Below are 20,188 nucleotides of genomic sequence, written 5' to 3'. Positions count from 1 at the left end.
CTATCAATGCCTTTGGTTCTTTGCTCCACCCAATGGTCACCCCAGAAATGCACAAATGCCTTGACTTGGCTCCCATTTACACCTCTAGCCAAAGAGAGTGCATATTGTCACTAACAGGATACTTCTCTAGTGTTTGAGTCTCCTTCTTAATTGTTCCCTGCTGTTTAACTCAGGCTTCAACAAAATTATATAGCATTTGGGGAAAAAGAAGCAACCCAGTAACCCAGCATTACAGGCTATGATAATGAACATTTCGAATGCTACTGTGTGCTTTCCTTTAGCAGTCAAATAGACTGGAACAAAGCACATCCAAATGATACAAAATACCCCCATGCTGAATGTGATCAGTGTGGATTCATTGAAACCATCCGGCAGCTTCCGTGCAAAAAAAGCCACAGTGAAGCTGATAAAGGCTATCAAGCCCGTGAAGCTCAGTTCAGAATAAAATATTTGGAATGATGATGCATTGCACCACAGGATTATTTCTTCTGGCAATGAATGAATGTCAGTATCAGGAAATGGGGGAGAGGTCACCAGCCACACAAGGCAAACAGTCACTTGAAGAGTAGAGCAGGCAAGAATAATAAAGCTGGCCAGTTTCTTCCCTACCCACTTTTTGATCCTTGATCCTGGCTGCATAGCCTTGAAAGCTAGGACAACTGTAATAGTTTTTGCCAACAATGTAGAAACAGTGACAGTGAAGATAATATCAGAGGTCATACGTTGGAGGATACATGTCGCTGTCTCAGGTCGGCCAACGAACAGCAATGTACAAAGGAAGCAAAGGAGGACAGAGATGAGAAGAGTGTAGGTAAGGTCTTGATTGTTGGCTTTAACGATGGGAGTGTTGTGGTACTTCATAAATATTCCTAGGACCAGAGATGTTATCAGCACCAATGAAAGTGCAAAAATAGCTAAAGTGATGCCCAGAGGTTCCTCATAAGATAAGAAAGTTATTCTCTTGGGAACACAGGAGTTCTGGTCCTTATTTGGATAATGGTCATCTGGACATCTAGCACAGTAAGCCATGTCTGAGGAAAGAAAAGTAAAAAAAAGAGCACTGGTGGAGGAAGCACCAGAAAGAGTGTCTTTAACTGAGCCAACTGGAGACAAGGACTTGGAAGACCCAGGAGCCTATAAGTGCCTGAAAATGGAAGGTAAAGGTAAAGGTTCCCCTTGACAATTTTTGTCCAGTCATGATCGACTCTAGGGAGTGGTGCTCATCCCTGTTTCCAAGCCATAGAGCCAGCGTTTGTCTGAAGACAATCTTCTGTGGTCACATGGACAGTGCAACATGGAACACTGTTACCTTCCCATCTACCCACATTTGCATGCTTGCAAACCGCTAGGTTGGCAGGAGCTGGGACAAGCGACGGGTGCGTACTCCGTCACATGGATTCAATCTTACAGCTGAAGATCTACAGACCTTACAGCACAGAGGCTTCTGCAATTTAACCCACAGCGCCACCACATTTCTTACCTGACAATGGAAGCCCTCCTCAAAGGTCATTAGCTAGCTGGAGTCTGTGTGGAAAACTAGATCCCAGCTAGGTATGGACTATGGAATACACCAACCCAGTGAAAAGAATGTGGGCCAGGAAAAGGACTGGACTTACCATAGGTTTAATAAAGTTAATTCAGGCCTCCGATGAGCTGTTGGGTTGGGTACATCAGAGACTCAGCTTATCCTTGTATTCCATTCTCTTACTTCAATAAAGTTCAGTTCGAGTAGTATCGAGAACCTTGGTTTCATTGATATGTGTTTGCTACTAAAATGCTCACCTTCCTCACCAGACACCCATCCTTTGGGACACTGAATGCAATCATAGCAGCAAAACATCTCTCCCTCTTTCCTCTTCTTCCTATAACCAGCTTGACATTTGGCACTGCACACTGAAGATGGCTGTACCTGTCCACCAATGAAAAAAAGAAGAGTAACTGTCTTCAGAAGAATAGTTTTAGAATCATATGAGCCCTATACAAATATTCAGCCTAAGTGAATGTAGGATTGAAAGGGATGGGGACATGCCTGTAAACCTGTCCTTTCCATTCCAACCTCAACTGGAAGTCCTATAGAATCTTCTTCTGTACCATAAGCTCATTCAACTGAATATGCTTGCTGCATTTCTGTGATCTGCAATCTCTCTTAACCAGGCTACTGGTCACAGCAAAGCAAAGCAAAGAGCAAAGTGTGCTGCTTATATACTGCCCCATAGTGCTACAAGCACTCTCTGGGCGGTTTACAAGTTAATTATGCAGGCTACACATTGCCCCCCCCCAGCAAGCTGGGTACTCATTTTACCGACCTCGGAAGGACAGAAGGCTGAGTCAACCTTGAGCTGGCTACCTGGGATTGAACCCCAGGTTGTGAGCACAGTTTTGGCTGCAGTTCAGCGGTTTAACCACTGCGCCACGAGGCTCATTAGAAATACCATAATTACATCCAGGAAAGAAACACAAATGATTCTTAAAAAGAACCACATCCACATAAACCTGTCCTCGCCATTCTAACCCCAACTGAAAGTCCTGTCAAACACTTGACTTTCCTATTCTCAAAAGTTTCTGATATTTATTGTTATTTACTTAAGAATAGAGATGAACACTCACCTCAGTTTAGTGGTTTGGCATGGTTTGGTTGATCAGGCCCATAGGTGTTAATTGGAGTCCATGCTCCACCTCCTCCCATGGACATCCAATCAGAAACAATGCCATGGGCTTCCTTACTCTGCCTCCTCTTCTGAGTGGGCGCCCACTGGAAGAGGCTGGGTGTTGAATCTGGGAAGCCCACACAACACCTATGGGTCTGATCCGATGAACCATGCTGAACTGCTGAAACATGGTAAGTGCCCATCTCTGCTTTCGAATCAGGTACAATAGGGAATCAAACTCCTAATTTCTGGCTCCACAGTCAGATACTGAAACCACTCAGCTATCCAGCCAGCATATAATGAACTTTAGACACTAACATTTTTGTATGTTGGACTCTCATGGAAAAAAAAGTACACTCCAGCTCATTTAAAGTTTCATATAATATTTTGATCCATTGTTCTTGAGACCCATGATTTCCTTCACATCTTGTGCAAGGCCCATGTATGTACTTTATATATCATGCTGTAGTAGAAAATTCACTATTCACATCTAAAACCTGGAAATTTCCCCAAATGCTTACATTCATGTATCACCTGATTAAACGAGCTGTGCCATACAATGAGATCTTCATTAATGATTAATGTTTCATCTGGAGAATTTGGAGAAGCTGTTCTTCCGACTTTCACTCCAAAGAAAGATTGATTAGGAAAGGAGACCCAATTTATAATGTCAAATCCTGTAACTGCCTCCCAATCCTGATTGAAGAAAACTTTTTCCCCGGCGCTGTTATTAAATGACACAGATGGAAGAAAATGATGGAGCTAAAGGAAAACAGACAATTTTTAAAAATGCAAATGGACAGTGACAATTGTTAAAGATAAGATGGTCCTAATTATTTATCTGCCTTTCCATGTGATCACTCTGCTTCTCTTACTATCAATAGGTCTGTGCAACTAATTTAACCAAACTCCAGCTTCTGAACTAATTTGGACCTATTGGTTCCAATCAAGTCCAAAGTGGATCTAGATTAGTGTGAGATACATTGAAAATTTAGATCCAATAAGAAAGCCTGATTGCCATGTATGAATACCATCTACTGCAATTTGGTCCAAATTATTTGTCTTACAAATAGAATCACTTCATTTTGGGTCAATTTATAGTTCATCCACTTCCATTTATATACAACCCTCAGGAATATTTGCATGACTCCAAATAGTGAAAGCACACGGCAATGGGGAAAATAAGGTGTTCTCACTTGGGCTGGAGGAGGTGAAAATCAATGTTATCAACTAATCAAATAATAAAGTTAAAAGGGGCTACAAGCTTCCATATTTTATATATATTTGTTCAAAAAAGCCTGTTTCATAAATGTTGTGCAAAAAAGTCACTATACGTAAATCACATCTTTCCCACATTACAACTCATTTGTATTTCTCTCTAAGATTAATACAATGTAACTAAGTTTCACCTACATAAAAAAACCCACAAAAAGTTACAGCCAATTTGATTCTTCCATTGTAAATTAAAATCCCAGAAGTATGATTCTGACTCAGGTTCAAATTGAATCAGATCATGATGGAATAGTTCTAAAGAGAATCATACTCAAATCTAAGATTGAGTTTCAAATCCAGGCAGGATACTTTCACAAAGCTCTAATGATCAGCCCTAATGTGAACAGCCATCACCTCTGTGTTTATAAATCTCCTGGTGAAGCATTAACTATGCCCACATTGAAATGTTGAGCCAGTTACCTGCCAGGACTGCAGAGTGTGAAGCTCTCTTCTTCCACCTTTCATCTTTGCATTACTTTTGGAGGTGGATGAATACATGGCATGCAAAGCATGAGCCACAGCATAAACTGCGTTGTAGATGCTGTAGCTGTGGCTAGTTACAGTCTTTGGGAATACATGCTGAGGGAGATTCTCTAGTTTCTCCTCTTCAGTACAGACATCCCCACCCACATTGTCCACAACAGAATCCTGGAAAGTACAATCAAATGCCTCACTCCAAAACTCCTTCATAAAACCATCTCCATTTGTTCTGGACGGATGCCTGCTCTGAATGAATTCCACAAATCCTTGAATTTCAGTAAAATGAACTGCAAAGGATAGAGCACCATGGAAAGCTTGTTCATCCCCAAACTTCCTACTGGTAAAGAATTTCAATTCCATACCAACTGTCAGAATCCAAACACATCCACTTGACTTTTGCATGGCATGTCCAATGCCTTGACTTAGGAACCATCTCAAAAGCATTATAGAACTTGCACTTCCATAGGCAACTGTGACATTGGCTTTAAAGTTCATGGCTTTATTGTAAATCTGCATAGCCCTTACAGCATAATCTGAACTGACAACATCATAATAGAAACTAAAGAACAATTCCAAACAGATGCCATTGTCCAAAAATTCGGGAAGCATTACACGTAGGAACCATTCTAATATCTCCTCATCTGCAGCCAAAAACGCAATCCATTTCCACTTGAAATGATGAAGCAACTGGATAATTCCTCTGAATTGAATCCTTCCATTAGGAACCATCTGATAGATGGGCAGAAATCTGGCATCTTTTGTATCGACAGCAGAAGAGCCATATCTGAGCTAAAGATACATGGAGGGCGTAGACAGTGATATTTTCAAGCTGGTCTGGATTATTATTTTTCTTTATATTACAGTGACATGATGTATTTAAAGGCCACATTTGCTAGCTCCATAAGATTTCCTTGCTGCAATAAAATGTATAAGAAGCAACCACGTCCTTCACTTGATAAATGTGGTTCAAGACCATGCTGAAGTAGCATAGCCCCAGGAAAGGAGGAAAATATCAATGGTGCTCTGAGATCCATTGATTCTCCCCTAAATAGAGAGAGCAAGTCACCACTATTGAATCTTAATGCTTTTTCAACAGGTTTTAATCTGTAAAGTCAGTGACCTATCAAAAGAGCAGAGACACCTAGATTCTGATGCCAGTGATACAAATAAAATGTGAGTTTACAACTCTAAAAACAGCAACAACAGGGAGAACAGTGTCATAAAAAGTAAAAACAGACAAATGACTCAAGTCGCAACAACAGGAGCAACAAGAAATGCCTCTCGCCCATCAAGAGGGTTTATGGAATACAGCAGAACTTGGCTTAAGCTGAAAATAAAAAGAAAGTGTGAGATGCTAAAGCCCAAAGATAGTTGTTCCTATGTGGTTCCAGGAATGCAGACACCTAAACATATGCTCTTGACTTGGTTACTTTCCAAAACAAATCAGCTCTTCAATTATCTCTGTCAAGAACTATACTTAATTTCTAAGGTTCTCCTAGCTGTCCTTTTAACTAAAGAAAGATGACTGGGAGCGATATGCAGGAAAAGACTTTCGGGTGCCACTGAAATATGGAAGATAATTTTGGGGGAGTGGGGAGTTGATGGGTCTGTGCTTGGCCAGTTTTAAACAAGGATTATAGTCCTATTAATGATGCCTGTCACTGTTAACTCCACCGATGAAAACCTCAGCTGTGAAGTGGCACAAGTTAAGAAGTCAGTGCAGGCATCTCCTGATGCACATCCATCACATGACATGAGCAAATGCCTACATCATCATCATCGTAGAACTGGAGAGCTGGAAGGGACCCTAAGGATCATTGAATCCAGCCCATATGAGACACAGTAGGGCAGTGGTCCCCAACCTTGGGCCTCCAGATGTTCTTGGACTACAACTCCCAGAAGCCTTCACCACCAACTCTGCTGGCCAGGATTTCTGGGAGTTGAAGTCCAAGAACATCTGGAGGCCCAAGGTTGGGGACCACTGCAGTAGGGAAACAAACTCCCTTCTCTAAAAGCAGTAGGCTCTGATTCCACAGCCAGATATTTAAACATTTGTGCTGTCCAGCAGTTCAGTTCTTCACTTGCAACAAGTTATAGTTGCAGCTGAATTTTATGCCAATGGAGTTCTGCTGTCATATTTTTTCAGCTGGGTTCTGGCCAGGGTTGTAAAAACCATAACTTCTAGGCATTTGTTACTGCTGCTGTTGTTACTTGAGTCATTTGTCTGTTTTTACTTTTTATGACACTGTTCCCTTTGTTGTTGCTGCTTTTAGAGTTACCAACTAGCATTTTATTTGTATCACTGGCATCAGAATCTAGATGTCTCAATAAAATAGAATAAGACATTTTCAATGGAATGTATAACATAATGCTTGCTGCTGTCAGGTACACACATCTCTGTCTCAGTACTACAAAAACAGATTTGGAATGAGAAACACTGGGAAACACAATCTACCTGTGGGATCTTGTAGATTCTAAAAAGGTTTTCCGTCTCATCAGATAAGGTAGAGATCAGTTCTTCAATGACTGCCAATAGATGGTCCTGGCTATCGCACTTGTAGTTGGGAACGCACCTGTTCCTTGAAGAAATAAGCTCAACAGTGACACGAGTAGCCCACCATGCATGAAGATAGTTGTCATAAATATTGAATCCCAGAGTAATATTGGGTAACAAGCGAGGGTTTTGGTTGATTTCGTTTACAGCAAATGCCAAAGCTAGAATGTGCTGGTAGTTTTCAGTCAACAATCTATAAAGAGAAACATTTTTGGTGTGATTACCACATGACTTTCTAAGATATTTAGAAGAGTTAGAAAGACTTCCTGATGCAAATGTTTTAAATAACTATTAATATACATGACATTATCTGATGTATTTTCTGAGACAACCCAAAATGGGCTACAAAGAAGTCTAGACTATAGGTTTTGGACAGATTTGAAAACTGCACCGACGCTGAGCTAAAACTAATTTTAGGTTCAGGAAAATACAAAATGGAAGGGAATTAAAACTGAGATTTGGGTGCTATGGAGATATGAACTAGCCAAAGTCAAGTTCTCCAACAAATGCATAATGGAAAGAGAGGTATATTTAAGGTATAGCAATGAGGTCACTGTCCTAGGCACTTGCATATCAAACATTCCTAAGCAATTAATTACTTAACTAAGAGTGAAATCATAGAATAATGTTCACACACAGACGTTTTAGTTGGTAGAATTCCAGGAGGAAGTTTAGTGAATTTGTGTTGACCTGAGTCAAAAAACGCCCGAAGAATGCTGGCTCCATAGATGAGATCTCCTGATTGATAATATTTGGGAAGAATTGATTGCAGATGAGACATCCCGCATGTACGTGTCTGAACTTCAGATACAACCTCAGGAAGCATAAAAAAGAAGAGTATTAATATCATCATCGTGAATACAAATCTCCCCTCTGAAAACAGACTTACGAATATGCATCTAAAATCTAAACTAGTAGCAATATACTGTAAAACGTAAAGTACTAGAGATCACTCTGATGGATGTGTGTCACTACTTATCTCCTAGCACCTCCTCTAAAATATTTTGGGGTACATTTATACCATGCTTTGAAATATTTCTTATTTAGTTTTGTCAGCACTGCAAAGCAACATGTTTGAAATAGCAACATGAATTGGGGTTATTTTGATAATTATGGGAACTCAAAGTGGTGTATTCTCTGTGGCGTAGTTTAAAAAAATGTTTTTGCCACATCTCAGGAGACATACACTTCAATTCAAGTATTTTTAATGAAATTGTAGAACAATAACAATGTCTGACTCCCTGGTGAACAGCAATTAAATTTATGTCTCAGATATGAATTATACTAGATTTTGGGCATGGAATCAAAAAGACAATAATTTTTCCAAAGTTTTTTTCCCCTCTTTTAGGAAAACAAAATATGCTTTTTTGGAGCAATTTCCATTTATTTTAGGAAAACAAAATATGCTTTTTTGGAGCAATTTCCATTTATTTCCGCAAAAATAAAGCAAAATAAAATGACAATAAATTTTCTAATACTTATAAAATTTACAGTGTGAGCTTTCATGGATTATAATCCATTTTCTCCAAATTTATACATAGTGTTGTTGGCCTAGTGCTGAGCAGGCCCCAAGCCATCTGAAGCTACATACAAAGAAGGCAACACACAATTATTTTTGAGAAGAACAGGCCACAAATTTATTAGTTACAGCAACAGTCCTGTGGGCCAATTTTGGGGAACTGAATCCAATACATCTAGAGACCCAAATGCCTTCCAATGCCCACCACCAACCACTTTAGCAGGTGTTGAGGATTCCACCAGAAGTGGAAGTCCTCTGGAGACCACACAGGTGTACGCCACTCCATGACTCCCTGAAATCTGGGGTAGGGCCACACTAACAGGTCCTTGAGCTAGAACAAGCTCTCCAGCTCGAGACCGTAAAGAAGGCCAATGTATATGCTGTCGTAAACAATGACAGTTCATACTTGGATCAACATTCTTGACTGACAGGAGATATCAGCGCACAATGAATGGGCATGGGAATGGGCTTCCTCCTATCAGAAACCCACAGGGTGGCTCTCTTCCACCCATTTATGGCCTACATTTAGGGATCTGGGAAATCCTGATCCTGAGTAAAAAAGGCAATTGCTGTCAAGTGAGTGTGCATTGTCCTGGGCGCAAGGCCCTGTTGTCACAATGCAGTAGTCATTATTTATAAATTTCTGGGGGAAACATATTTTCCCCACAAAAGACAAATATGTTGTTATTCTGCAGTGGCACACACTTGATACTCATTACAAATATAAAAAAAAATAGTTTCTCTTTTCCAGAGATTCATACACATTTTGAATGTGTATTCAGGAATAACAAAAATACCTTCACAGACCTTGTTGGTGTTATGTGTTGCTGGGGGTTTACTCAAATATTATCTGACAAAATATTCTATGACAAAAGTGATTTAACTGTTCAAACATTTTAGAACTTTAGGTCAGTTTATCCACATACAATAAAACTGGAATATTATTATCATTAAAGGTAAAGGTTCCCCTTGACAATTTTTGTCCAGTCATGTTCGACTCTAGGGGACGGTGCTCATCCCCATTTCCAAGCCATAGAGCCAGCGTTGTCTGAAGACAATCTTCCGTGGACACATGGCCAGTGCGACTTAGACACGAAATGCTGTTACCTTCCCATCGAGGTGGTCCCTATTTATCTACTTGCATTTGTGTGCTTTTCAACCGCTAGGTTGGTGGGAGCTGGGACAAGTGATTGGCGCTCACTCCTTCGCGTGGATTTGATCTTATGACTGCTGGTCTTCTGACCTTGTGGCACAGAGGCTTCTGCGGTTTAACCCGCAGCACCACCACGTCCCTTTATTATCATTAAACTGTTCTTAAAATAAATGATAGACTATGTAATATGGAATGGTTTATTTACATATTTATGGAGAAAGATTAATTAGTATCATAGGTATAACATCATTTAGCTGTGATACAATAGCATTCATTACTGTACAGAAAGATATAAAGAGGAATTCCTGTCAGGGTCAGGTTCCCACTAAGCAGACTGCCAGGATGGAGGACATTCTTCACAAAATGCAAATGTTTGTATTACATTTGTATACGTTAATTTAAATTAATATGCATATCACATGTAGACCTTATTACTATAATTCAAGTGGAAATACACTACTGTTCTCCATGGTGCACAAAACTGTGACTAGGTAACCACCATGGGGCACAGCAATGAGATAAAAATTAAATAAAATATAATTGGTGAACATCTTTCGCTATATTAATTTAACATATTGTTGAAATAACTCTGTCACATTTTTCTAATTTTAAACAATTATTAAGTGCTGTAGAAAGTATCTACTAAAGATCTTCACCACCTCTCCTGATCTGAGATCTACATAAAGATAGTTCTTTTTTGAGGACTGTCTCTTTCAATTTACCAAGGGGAGGATACCCGATTCATGGGACTTGTTGTCAAGTCAGACTTAAGTGACACTAATGACTCACTTCAGACTCTACTTGAGTTTTTTTGTTTTTTTTTTCCCCTTGATGACTCAGACTTAACATGTGACTTGGAATTGATTAATCCCTCCCATTTTTTTCTGGAGAAAAAAACTTGTTTTCAATAGGGCTTTGGACTTGCAGCTTGGGACTTGACACCAAAGACTCGGATTCAGATTCAAACCCAAAGATTTGCCAATATCTCTGTGATTTAATATATTTCATGAACTTGTCCTATAATTTTATATGAAAGTGAGAACCTCTTTCAAGTCATTCATTTGGGGCTTCCTCACTCTTACATTCTGAAAATCTTTATTAAAAAATACAAAAGAATTAAAAATGCAAACACGAGGCAACAGAGAATTAACAGAGAATCAGTCTTCTTCAAGGAAGCAACAGTACAATATTTAAAAAGTACAGAATTAAAACAACAACAACCCACACATCTTAGTGGCATGACACAAAGTCCATCTTCCCTCTGCACACCTATCACAGAGGCAAAGAAAATGGTCCTATACCACCCACAAAAATATCCACTTTAACAGAATAAAAATGCAGACATTAACCAAATAACAACTTTATGAAATCAAACTAACATGGAAAGCACACATACACAGAGATTCAAAATTTGCACTCTGCCTGATGTTCTGATTGGCTGCTGACAAAAGCCATCTCAACGCTATTGCATGAAGAGTTTCCTGGGAGCGAAGAAGAAAGAAAGGGTGCAAGAAAGAGGGAATACAGTGTGAAGAAAATCAAAAAAATGTCCATGTATGCCTCTTTCATCAATACAAATTAGAGATGGGGATATTCGGATTCATATATGAATCCGAATATCCCCAACTCAACTGAATCTAATGAGGGTCCAGACCCTGGGACCAGACTGTCCACTCACACGTCTTGCTGCAGCACCGGTTCCACTCATCCTGCCAATGGTGCCCAGAGCATCACTCTCTTCCTGCTTGGCTGGCCACTCAGCAGCTGTGTGGGGAGGCTCATCCTCCTGCCCCCTGCCTGGAGTGACCAGCCGAGCAAGAAGAGAGTGGCACTCAGGGTACCATTAGTAAGATGAGGAGGACCAGTGCTGCAGCAAGATCTGTGTGTGGATGGTCTGGTCCCACAGAGCCTTGTTAAATTAAGCTCTGTTGGGATATTTGTATACAGATACGAATATCCCAATTTCCAATAGAAATCATTTGTTTTAGGCGCTAGATGTTGATTATGAGTGAAACAATATTAAAAGACCCATCAGTACTCTTCATCCAACTATCTGTGGTAGACCTTAAATAATGGTACTTCACCCACCAGACTCCAAAAGCTGAGTCTAAGACTTTGGAGTAGGAAAGACAAGTTAGATTGATTTATGAAGTAAAGCACACACTCTCCATTCCCCGTTGCACCCACTGAGCATATCCCTTAGTTTTTCTCTCTCTTTCCCCACTTCTCATAATAATGGTCAACTGGAAAATTCAAGATGAGACGTCCATTGAGATTCTGTTCCATCCTATCAATGCCTTTGGTTCTTTGCTCCACCCAATGGTCACCCCAGAAATGCACAAATGCCTTGACTTGGCTCCCATTTACACCTCTAGCCAAAGAGAGTGCATATTGTCACTAACAGGATACTTCTCTAGTGTTTGAGTCTCCTTCTTAATTGTTCCCTGCTGTTTAACTCAGGCTTCAACAAAATTATATAGCATTTGGGGAAAAAGAAGCAACCCAGTAACCCAGCATTACAGGCTATGATAATGAACATTTCGAATGCTACTGTGTGCTTTCCTTTAGCAGTCAAATAGACTGGAACAAAGCACATCCAAATGATACAAAATACCCCCATGCTGAATGTGATCAGTGTGGATTCATTGAAACCATCCGGCAGCTTCCGTGCAAAAAAAGCCACAGTGAAGCTGATAAAGGCTATCAAGCCCGTGAAGCTCAGTTCAGAATAAAATATTTGGAATGATGATGCATTGCACCACAGGATTATTTCTTCTGGCAATGAATGAATGTCAGTATCAGGAAATGGGGGAGAGGTCACCAGCCACACAAGGCAAACAGTCACTTGAAGAGTAGAGCAGGCAAGAATAATAAAGCTGGCCAGTTTCTTCCCTACCCACTTTTTGATCCTTGATCCTGGCTGCATAGCCTTGAAAGCTAGGACAACTGTAATAGTTTTTGCCAACAATGTAGAAACAGTGACAGTGAAGATAATATCAGAGGTCATACGTTGGAGGATACATGTCGCTGTCTCAGGTCGGCCAACGAACAGCAATGTACAAAGGAAGCAAAGGAGGACAGAGATGAGAAGAGTGTAGGTAAGGTCTTGATTGTTGGCTTTAACGATGGGAGTGTTGTGGTACTTCATAAATATTCCTAGGACCAGAGATGTTATCAGCACCAATGAAAGTGCAAAAATAGCTAAAGTGATGCCCAGAGGTTCCTCATAAGATAAGAAAGTTATTCTCTTGGGAACACAGGAGTTCTGGTCCTTATTTGGATAATGGTCATCTGGACATCTAGCACAGTAAGCCATGTCTGAGGAAAGAAAAGTAAAAAAAAGAGCACTGGTGGAGGAAGCACCAGAAAGAGTGTCTTTAACTGAGCCAACTGGAGACAAGGACTTGGAAGACCCAGGAGCCTATAAGTGCCTGAAAATGGAAGGTAAAGGTAAAGGTTCCCCTAGACAATTTTTGTCCAGTCATGATCGACTCTAGGGAGTGGTGCTCATCCCTGTTTCCAAGCCATAGAGCCAGCGTTTGTCTGAAGACAATCTTCTGTGGTCACATGGACAGTGCAACATGGAACACTGTTACCTTCCCATCTACCCACATTTGCATGCTTGCAAACCGCTAGGTTGGCAGGAGCTGGGACAAGCGACGGGTGCGTACTCCGTCACATGGATTCAATCTTACAGCTGAAGATCTACAGACCTTACAGCACAGAGGCTTCTGCAATTTAACCCACAGCGCCACCACATTTCTTACCTGACAATGGAAGCCCTCCTCAAAGGTCATTAGCTAGCTGGAGTCTGTGTGGAAAACTAGATCCCAGCTAGGTATGGACTATGGAATACACCAACCCAGTGAAAAGAATGTGGGCCAGGAAAAGGACTGGACTTACCATAGGTTTAATAAAGTTAATTCAGGCCTCCGATGAGCTGTTGGGTTGGGTACATCAGAGACTCAGCTTATCCTTGTATTCCATTCTCTTACTTCAATAAAGTTCAGTTCGAGTAGTATCGAGAACCTTGGTTTCATTGATATGTGTTTGCTACTAAAATGCTCACCTTCCTCACCAGACACCCATCCTTTGGGACACTGAATGCAATCATAGCAGCAAAACATCTCTCCCTCTTTCCTCTTCTTCCTATAACCAGCTTGACATTTGGCACTGCACACTGAAGATGGCTGTACCTGTCCACCAATGAAAAAAAGAAGAGTAACTGTCTTCAGAAGAATAGTTTTAGAATCATATGAGCCCTATACAAATATTCAGCCTAAGTGAATGTAGGATTGAAAGGGATGGGGACATGCCTGTAAACCTGTCCTTTCCATTCCAACCTCAACTGGAAGTCCTATAGAATCTTCTTCTGTACCATAAGCTCATTCAACTGAATATGCTTGCTGCATTTCTGTGATCTGCAATCTCTCTTAACCAGGCTACTGGTCACAGCAAAGCAAAGCAAAGAGCAAAGTGTGCTGCTTATATACTGCCCCATAGTGCTACAAGCACTCTCTGGGCGGTTTACAAGTTAATTATGCAGGCTACACATTGCCCCCCCCCCAGCAAGCTGGGTACTCATTTTACCGACCTCGGAAGGACAGAAGGCTGAGTCAACCTTGAGCTAGCTACCTGGGATTGAACCCCAGGTTGTGAGCACAGTTTTGGCTGCAGTTCAGCGGTTTAACCACCGCGCCACTAGGCTCATTAGAAATACCATAATTACATCCAGGAAAGAAACACAAATGATTCTTAAAAAGAACCACATCCACATAAACCTGTCCTCGCCATTCTAACCCCAACTGAAAGTCCTGTCAAACACTTGACTTTCCTATTCTCAAAAGTTTCTGATATTTATTGTTATTTACTTAAGAATAGAGATGAACACTCACCTCAGTTTAGTGGTTTGGCATGGTTTGGTTGATCAGGCCCATAGGTGTTAATTGGAGTCCATGCTCCACCTCCTCCCATGGACATCCAATCAGAAACAATGCCATGGGCTTCCTTACTCTGCCTCCTCTTCTGAGTGGGCACCCACTGGAAGAGGCTGGGTGTTGAATCTGGGAAGCCCACACAACACCTATGGGTCTGATCCGATGAACCATGCTGAACTGCTGAAACATGGTAAGTGCCCATCTCTGCTTTCGAATCAGGTACAATAGGGAATCAAACTCCTAATTTCTGGCTCCACAGTCAGATACTGAAACCACTCAGCTATCCAGCCAGCATATAATGAACTTTAGACACTAACATTTTTGTATGTTGGACTCTCATGGAAAAAAAAGTACACTCCAGCTCATTTAAAGTTTCATATAATATTTTGATCCATTGTTCTTGAGACCCATGATTTCCTTCACATCTTGTGCAAGGCCCATGTATGTACTTTATATATCATGCTGTAGTAGAAAATTCACTATTCACATCTAAAACTGGGAAATTTCCCCAAATGCTTACATTCATGTATCACCTGATTAAACGAGCTGTGCCATACAATGAGATCTTCATTAATGATTAATGTTTCATCTGGAGAATTTGGAGAAGCTGTTCTTCCGACTTTCACTCCAAAGAAAGATTGATTAGGAAAGGAGACCCAATTTATAATGTCAAATCCTGTAACTGCCTCCCAATCCTGATTGAAGAAAACTTTTTCCCCGGCGCTGTTATTAAATGACACAGATGGAAGAAAATGATGGAGCTAAAGGAAAACAGACAATTTTTAAAAATGCAAATGGACAGTGACAATTGTTAAAGATAAGATGGTCCTAATTATTTATCTGCCTTTCCATGTGATCACTCTGCTTCTCTTACTATCAATAGGTCTGTGCAACTAATTTAACCAAACTCCAGCTTCTGAACTAATTTGGACCTATTGGTTCCAATCAAGTCCAAAGTGGATCTAGATTAGTGTGAGATACATTGAAAATTTAGATCCAATAAGAAAGCCTGATTGCCATGTATGAATACCATCTACTGCAATTTGGTCCAAATTATTTGTCTTACAAATAGAATCACTTCATTTTGGGTCAATTTATAGTTCATCCACTTCCATTTATATACAACCCTCAGGAATATTTGCATGACTCCAAATAGTGAAAGCACACGGCAATGGGGAAAATAAGGTGTTCTCACTTGGGCTGGAGGAGGTGAAAATCAATGTTATCAACTAATCAAATAATAAAGTTAAAAGGGGCTACAAGCTTCCATATTTTATATATATTTGTTCAAAAAAGCCTGTTTCATAAATGTTGTGCAAAAAAGTCACTATACGTAAATCACATCTTTCCCACATTACAACTCATTTGTATTTCTCTCTAAGATTAATACAATGTAACTAAGTTTCACCTACATAAAAAAACCCACAAAAAGTTACAGCCAATTTGATTCTTCCATTGTAAATTAAAATCCCAGAAGTATGATTCTGACTCAGGTTCAAATTGAATCAGATCATGATGGAATAGTTCTAAAGAGAATCATACTCAAATCTAAGATTGAGTTTCAAATCCAGGCAGGATACTTTCACAAAGCTCTAATGATCAGCCCTAATGTGAACAGCCATCACCTCTGTGTTTATAAATCTCCTGGTGAAGCATTAACTATGCCCACATTGAAATGTTGAGCCAGTTACCTGCCAGGACTGCAGAGTGTGAAGCTCTCTTCTTCCACCTTTCATCCTTGCATTACTTTTGGAGGTGGATGAATACATGGCATGCAAAGCATGAGCCACAGCATAAACTGCGTTGTAGATGCTGTAGCTGTGGCTAGTTACAGTCTTTGGGAATACATGCTGAGGGAGATTCTCTAGTTTCTCCTCTTCAGTACAGACATCCCCACCCACATTGTCCACAACAGAATCCTGGAAAGTACAATCAAATGCCTCACTCCAAAACTCCTTCATAAAACCATCTCCATTTGTTCTGGACGGATGCCTGCTCTGAATGAATTCCACAAATCCTTGAATTTCAGTAAAATGAACTGCAAAGGATAGAGCACCATGGAAAGCTTGTTCATCCCCAAACTTCCTACTGGTAAAGAATTTCAATTCCATACCAACTGTCAGAATCCAAACACAGCCACTTGACTTTTGCATGGCATGTCCAATGCCTTGACTTAGGAACCATCTCAAAAGCATTATAGAACTTGCACTTCCATAGGCAACTGTGACATTGGCTTTAAAGTTCATGGCTTTATTGTAAATCTGCATAGCCCTTACAGCATAATCTGAACTGACAACATCATAATAGAAACTAAAGAACAATTCCAAACAGATGCCATTGTCCAAAAATTCGGGAAGCATTACACGTAGGAACCATTCTAATATCTCCTCATCTGCAGCCAAAAACGCAATCCATTTCCACTTGAAATGATGAAGCAACTGGATAATTCCTCTGAATTGAATCCTTCCATTAGGAACCATCTGATAGATGGGCAGAAATCTGGCATCTTTTGTATCGACAGCAGAAGAGCCATATCTGAGCTAAAGATACATGGAGGGCGCAGACAGTGATATTTTCAAGCTGGTCTGGATTATTATTTTTCTTTATATTACAGTGACATGATGTATTTAAATGCCACAATTGCTAGCTCCATAAGATTTCCTCTGATTTTATTTGCTGCAATAAAATGTATAAGAAGCAACCACGTCCTTCACTTGATAAATGTGGTTCAAGACCATGCTGAAGTAGCATAGCCCCAGGAAAGGAGGAAAATATCAATGGTGCTCTGAGATCCATTGATTATCCCTTAAATAGAGAGAGCAAGTCACCACTATTGAATCTTAATGCTTTTTCAACAAGTTTTAATCTGTAAAGTCAATGACCTATCAAAAGAGCAGAGACACCTAGATTCTGATGCCAGTGATACAAATAAAATGCTAGTTTACAACTCTAAAAACAGCAACAACAGGGAGAACAGTGTCATAAAAAGTAAAAACAGACAAATGACTCAAGTCGCAACAACAGGAGCAACAAGAAATGCCTCTCACCCATCAAGAGGGTTTATGGAATACAGCAGAACTTGGCTTAAGCTGAAAATAAAAAGAAAGTGTGAGATGCTAAAGCCCAAAGATAGTTGTTCCTATGTGGTTCCAGGAATGCAGACACCTAAACATATGCTCTTGACTTGGTTACTTTCCAAAACAAATCAGCTCTTCAATTATCTCTGTCAAGAACTATACTTAATTTCTAAGGTTCTCCTAGCTGTCCTTTTAACTAAAGAAAGATGAAAGGAAGCGATATGCAGGAAAAGACTTTCGGGTGCCACTGAAATATGGAAGATAATTTTTGGGGAGTGGGGACTTGATCGGTCTGTGTTTGGCCAGTTTTAAACAAGGATTATAGTCCTATTAATTATGCCTGTCACTGTTAACTCCACCGAAGAAAACCTCAGCTGTGAAGTGGCACAAGTTAAGAAGTTAGTGCAGGCATCTCCTGATGCACATCCATCACATGACATGAGCAAATGCCTACATCATCATCATCACAGAACTGGAGAGCTGGAAGGGACCCTAAGGATCATTGAATCCAGCCCATATGAGACACAGTAGGGATACAAACACCCTACTCTAAAAGCAGTGGGCTCTGATTCCACAGCCAGATACTTAAACATTTGCGCTGTCCAGCAGTTCCGTTCTTAACTTGCAACAAGTTATAGCTGCAGCTGAATTTTATGCCAATGGAGTTCTGCTGTCATGTTTTTTCAGCTGGATTCTGGCCAGGGTTGTAAAAACCATAACTTCTAGGCATTTGTTACTGCTGCTGTTGTTACTTGAGTCATTTGTCTGTTTTTACTTTTTATGACACTGTTCCCTTTGTTGTTGCTGCTTTTAGAGTTACCAACTAGCATTTTATTTGTATCACTGGCATCAGAATCTACTGTAGATGTCTCAATAAAATAGAATAAGACGTTTTCAATGGAATGTATAACATAATGCTTGCTGCTGTCAGGTACACACATCTCTGTCTCAGTACTGCAAAAACAGATTTGGAATGAAAAACACTGGGAAACACAATCTACCTGTGGGATCTTGTAGATTCTAAAAAGGTTTTCCGTCTCATCAGATAAGGTAGAGATCAGTTCTTCAATGACTGCCAATAGATGGTCGTGGCTATCACACTTGTAGTTGGGAACGCACCTGTTCCTTGAAGAAATAAGCTCAACAGTGACACGACTAGCCCACCATGCATGAAGATAGTTGTCATAAATATTGAATCCCAGAGTAATATTGGGTAACAAGTGAGGGTTTTGGTTGATTTCTTTTACAGCAAATGCCAAAGCTAGAATGTGCTGGTAGTTTTCAGTCAACAATCTATAAAGAGAAACATTTTTGGTATGATTACCACATGACTTCCTAAGATATTTAGAAGAGTTAGAAAGACTTCCTGATGCAAATGTTTTTTAGAAAACTATTAATATACATGACATTACCTGATGTATTTTCTGAGACAACCCAAAATGGGCTACGAAGGAGTCTAGACTATAGGTTTTGGACAGATTTGAAAACTGCACTGACGCTGAGCTAAAACTAATTTTAGGTTCAGGAAAATACAAAATGGAAGGGAATTAAAACTGAGATTTGGGTGCTATGGAGATATGAACTAGCCAAAGTCAAGTTCTCCAACAAATGCATAATGAAAAGAGAGGTATATTTAAGGTATAGCAATGAGGTCACTGTCCTAGGCAATTGCATATCAAACATTCCTAAGCAATTAATTACTTAACTAAGAGTGAAATCATAGAATAATGTTCACACACAAACGTTTTAGTTGGTAGAATTCCAGGAGGAAGTTTAGTGAATTTGTGTTGACCTGAGTCAAAAAACGCCCGAAGAATGCTGCCTCCATAGATGAGATCTCCAGATTGATAATATTTGGGAAGAATCGATTGCAGATGAGACATCCCGCATGTACGTGTCTGAGCTTCAGATACAACCTCAGGAAGCATAATAAAGAACAGTACTAACATCATCATCGTGAATACAAATCTCCCCTCTGAAAACAGACTTACGAATATGCATCTAAAATCTAAACTAATAGCAATATAAAACGTAAAGTACTAGAGATCACTCTGATGGATGTGTGTCACTACTTATCTCCTAGCACCTCCTCTAAAATATTTTGGGTTATATTTATACCATGCTTTGAAATATTTCTTATTTAGTTTTGTCAGCACTGCAAAGCAACATGTTTGAAATAGCAAAATGAATTGGGGTTATTTTGGTAATTATGGGAACTCAAAGTGGTGTATTCTCTGTGGCGTAGTTTAAAAAAAATGTTTTTGCCACATCTCAAGAGAATTCAAATATTTTTAATGAAATTGTAGAACAATAACAACGTCTGACTCCCTGGTGAACAGCAATTAAATTTATGTCTCAGATATGAATTATACTAGATTTTGGGCATAGAATCAAAAAGACAATAATTTTTCCAAAGTTTTTCCCCCCTCTTTTAGGAAAACAAAATATGCTTTTTTGGAGCAATTTCCAAACATAATTGTTTTCATTTATTTCCGCAAAAATAAAGCAAAATAAAATGACAATAAATTTTCTAATACTTATAAAATTT

At 39.8% G+C, this 20,188-nt stretch overlaps 2 protein-coding genes across 2 annotated transcripts; both read right to left on the bottom strand.

The window, feature by feature from the left end:
• Positions 1–126: 126 nt before the first annotated feature.
• LOC144583841 (vomeronasal type-2 receptor 26-like) lies at positions 127–11,912 on the bottom strand. The gene is made up of 5 exons (XM_078378740.1): positions 11,851–11,912; positions 6,856–7,147; positions 4,341–5,189; positions 1,783–1,909; positions 127–1,031 (listed from the first exon to the last, which is right to left on the bottom strand). The coding sequence occupies exons 1-5, from the start codon at positions 11,910–11,912 to the stop codon at positions 127–129; spliced, it is 2,235 nt and encodes a 744-aa protein (XP_078234866.1).
• A 127-nt stretch (positions 11,913–12,039) lies between these two features.
• Positions 12,040–19,523, bottom strand: LOC144583840 (vomeronasal type-2 receptor 26-like). Its single transcript, XM_078378739.1, has 5 exons — positions 19,384–19,523; positions 18,642–18,933; positions 16,255–17,103; positions 13,696–13,822; positions 12,040–12,944 (listed from the first exon to the last, which is right to left on the bottom strand). The coding sequence occupies exons 1-5, from the start codon at positions 19,521–19,523 to the stop codon at positions 12,040–12,042; spliced, it is 2,313 nt and encodes a 770-aa protein (XP_078234865.1).
• Positions 19,524–20,188: the final 665 nt, after the last annotated feature.

This window comes from Pogona vitticeps, chromosome 6, assembly GCF_051106095.1.
Source record: "Pogona vitticeps strain Pit_001003342236 chromosome 6, PviZW2.1, whole genome shotgun sequence".
NCBI classification, from domain to species: Eukaryota; Metazoa; Chordata; class Lepidosauria; order Squamata; family Agamidae; genus Pogona; species Pogona vitticeps.
The sequence above is the reverse complement of the archived record's forward strand: the minus strand, read 5'-3'. Positions and strand labels throughout refer to the sequence as shown.

Excerpts from the sequence above, each read along its gene's own strand:
- LOC144583841 (XM_078378740.1), bottom strand. The coding sequence starts at position 11,912 with ATGGAACAGAATCTCAATGGACGTCTCATCTTGAATTTTCCAGTTGAC. Across the intron at positions 7,148-11,850 it reads GTTGACCATTATTATGAGAA|ATTGTTGACTGAAAACTACC; the intron begins GTGGGGAAAGAG and ends TTCTCTTTATAG. Across the intron at positions 1,910-4,340 it reads ACACTCTGCAGTCCTGGCAG|GTACAGCCATCTTCAGTGTG; the intron begins GTAACTGGCTCA and ends ATTGGTGGACAG.
- LOC144583840 (XM_078378739.1), bottom strand. The coding sequence starts at position 19,523 with ATGTCTCATCTGCAATCGATTCTTCCCAAATATTATCAATCTGGAGAT. Across the intron at positions 13,823-16,254 it reads ACACTCTGCAGTCCTGGCAG|GTACAGCCATCTTCAGTGTG; the intron begins GTAACTGGCTCA and ends ATTGGTGGACAG. Across the intron at positions 12,945-13,695 it reads ATGGGTGTCTGGTGAGGAAG|ACATGGCTTACTGTGCTAGA; the intron begins GTGAGCATTTTA and ends TTCTTTCCTCAG.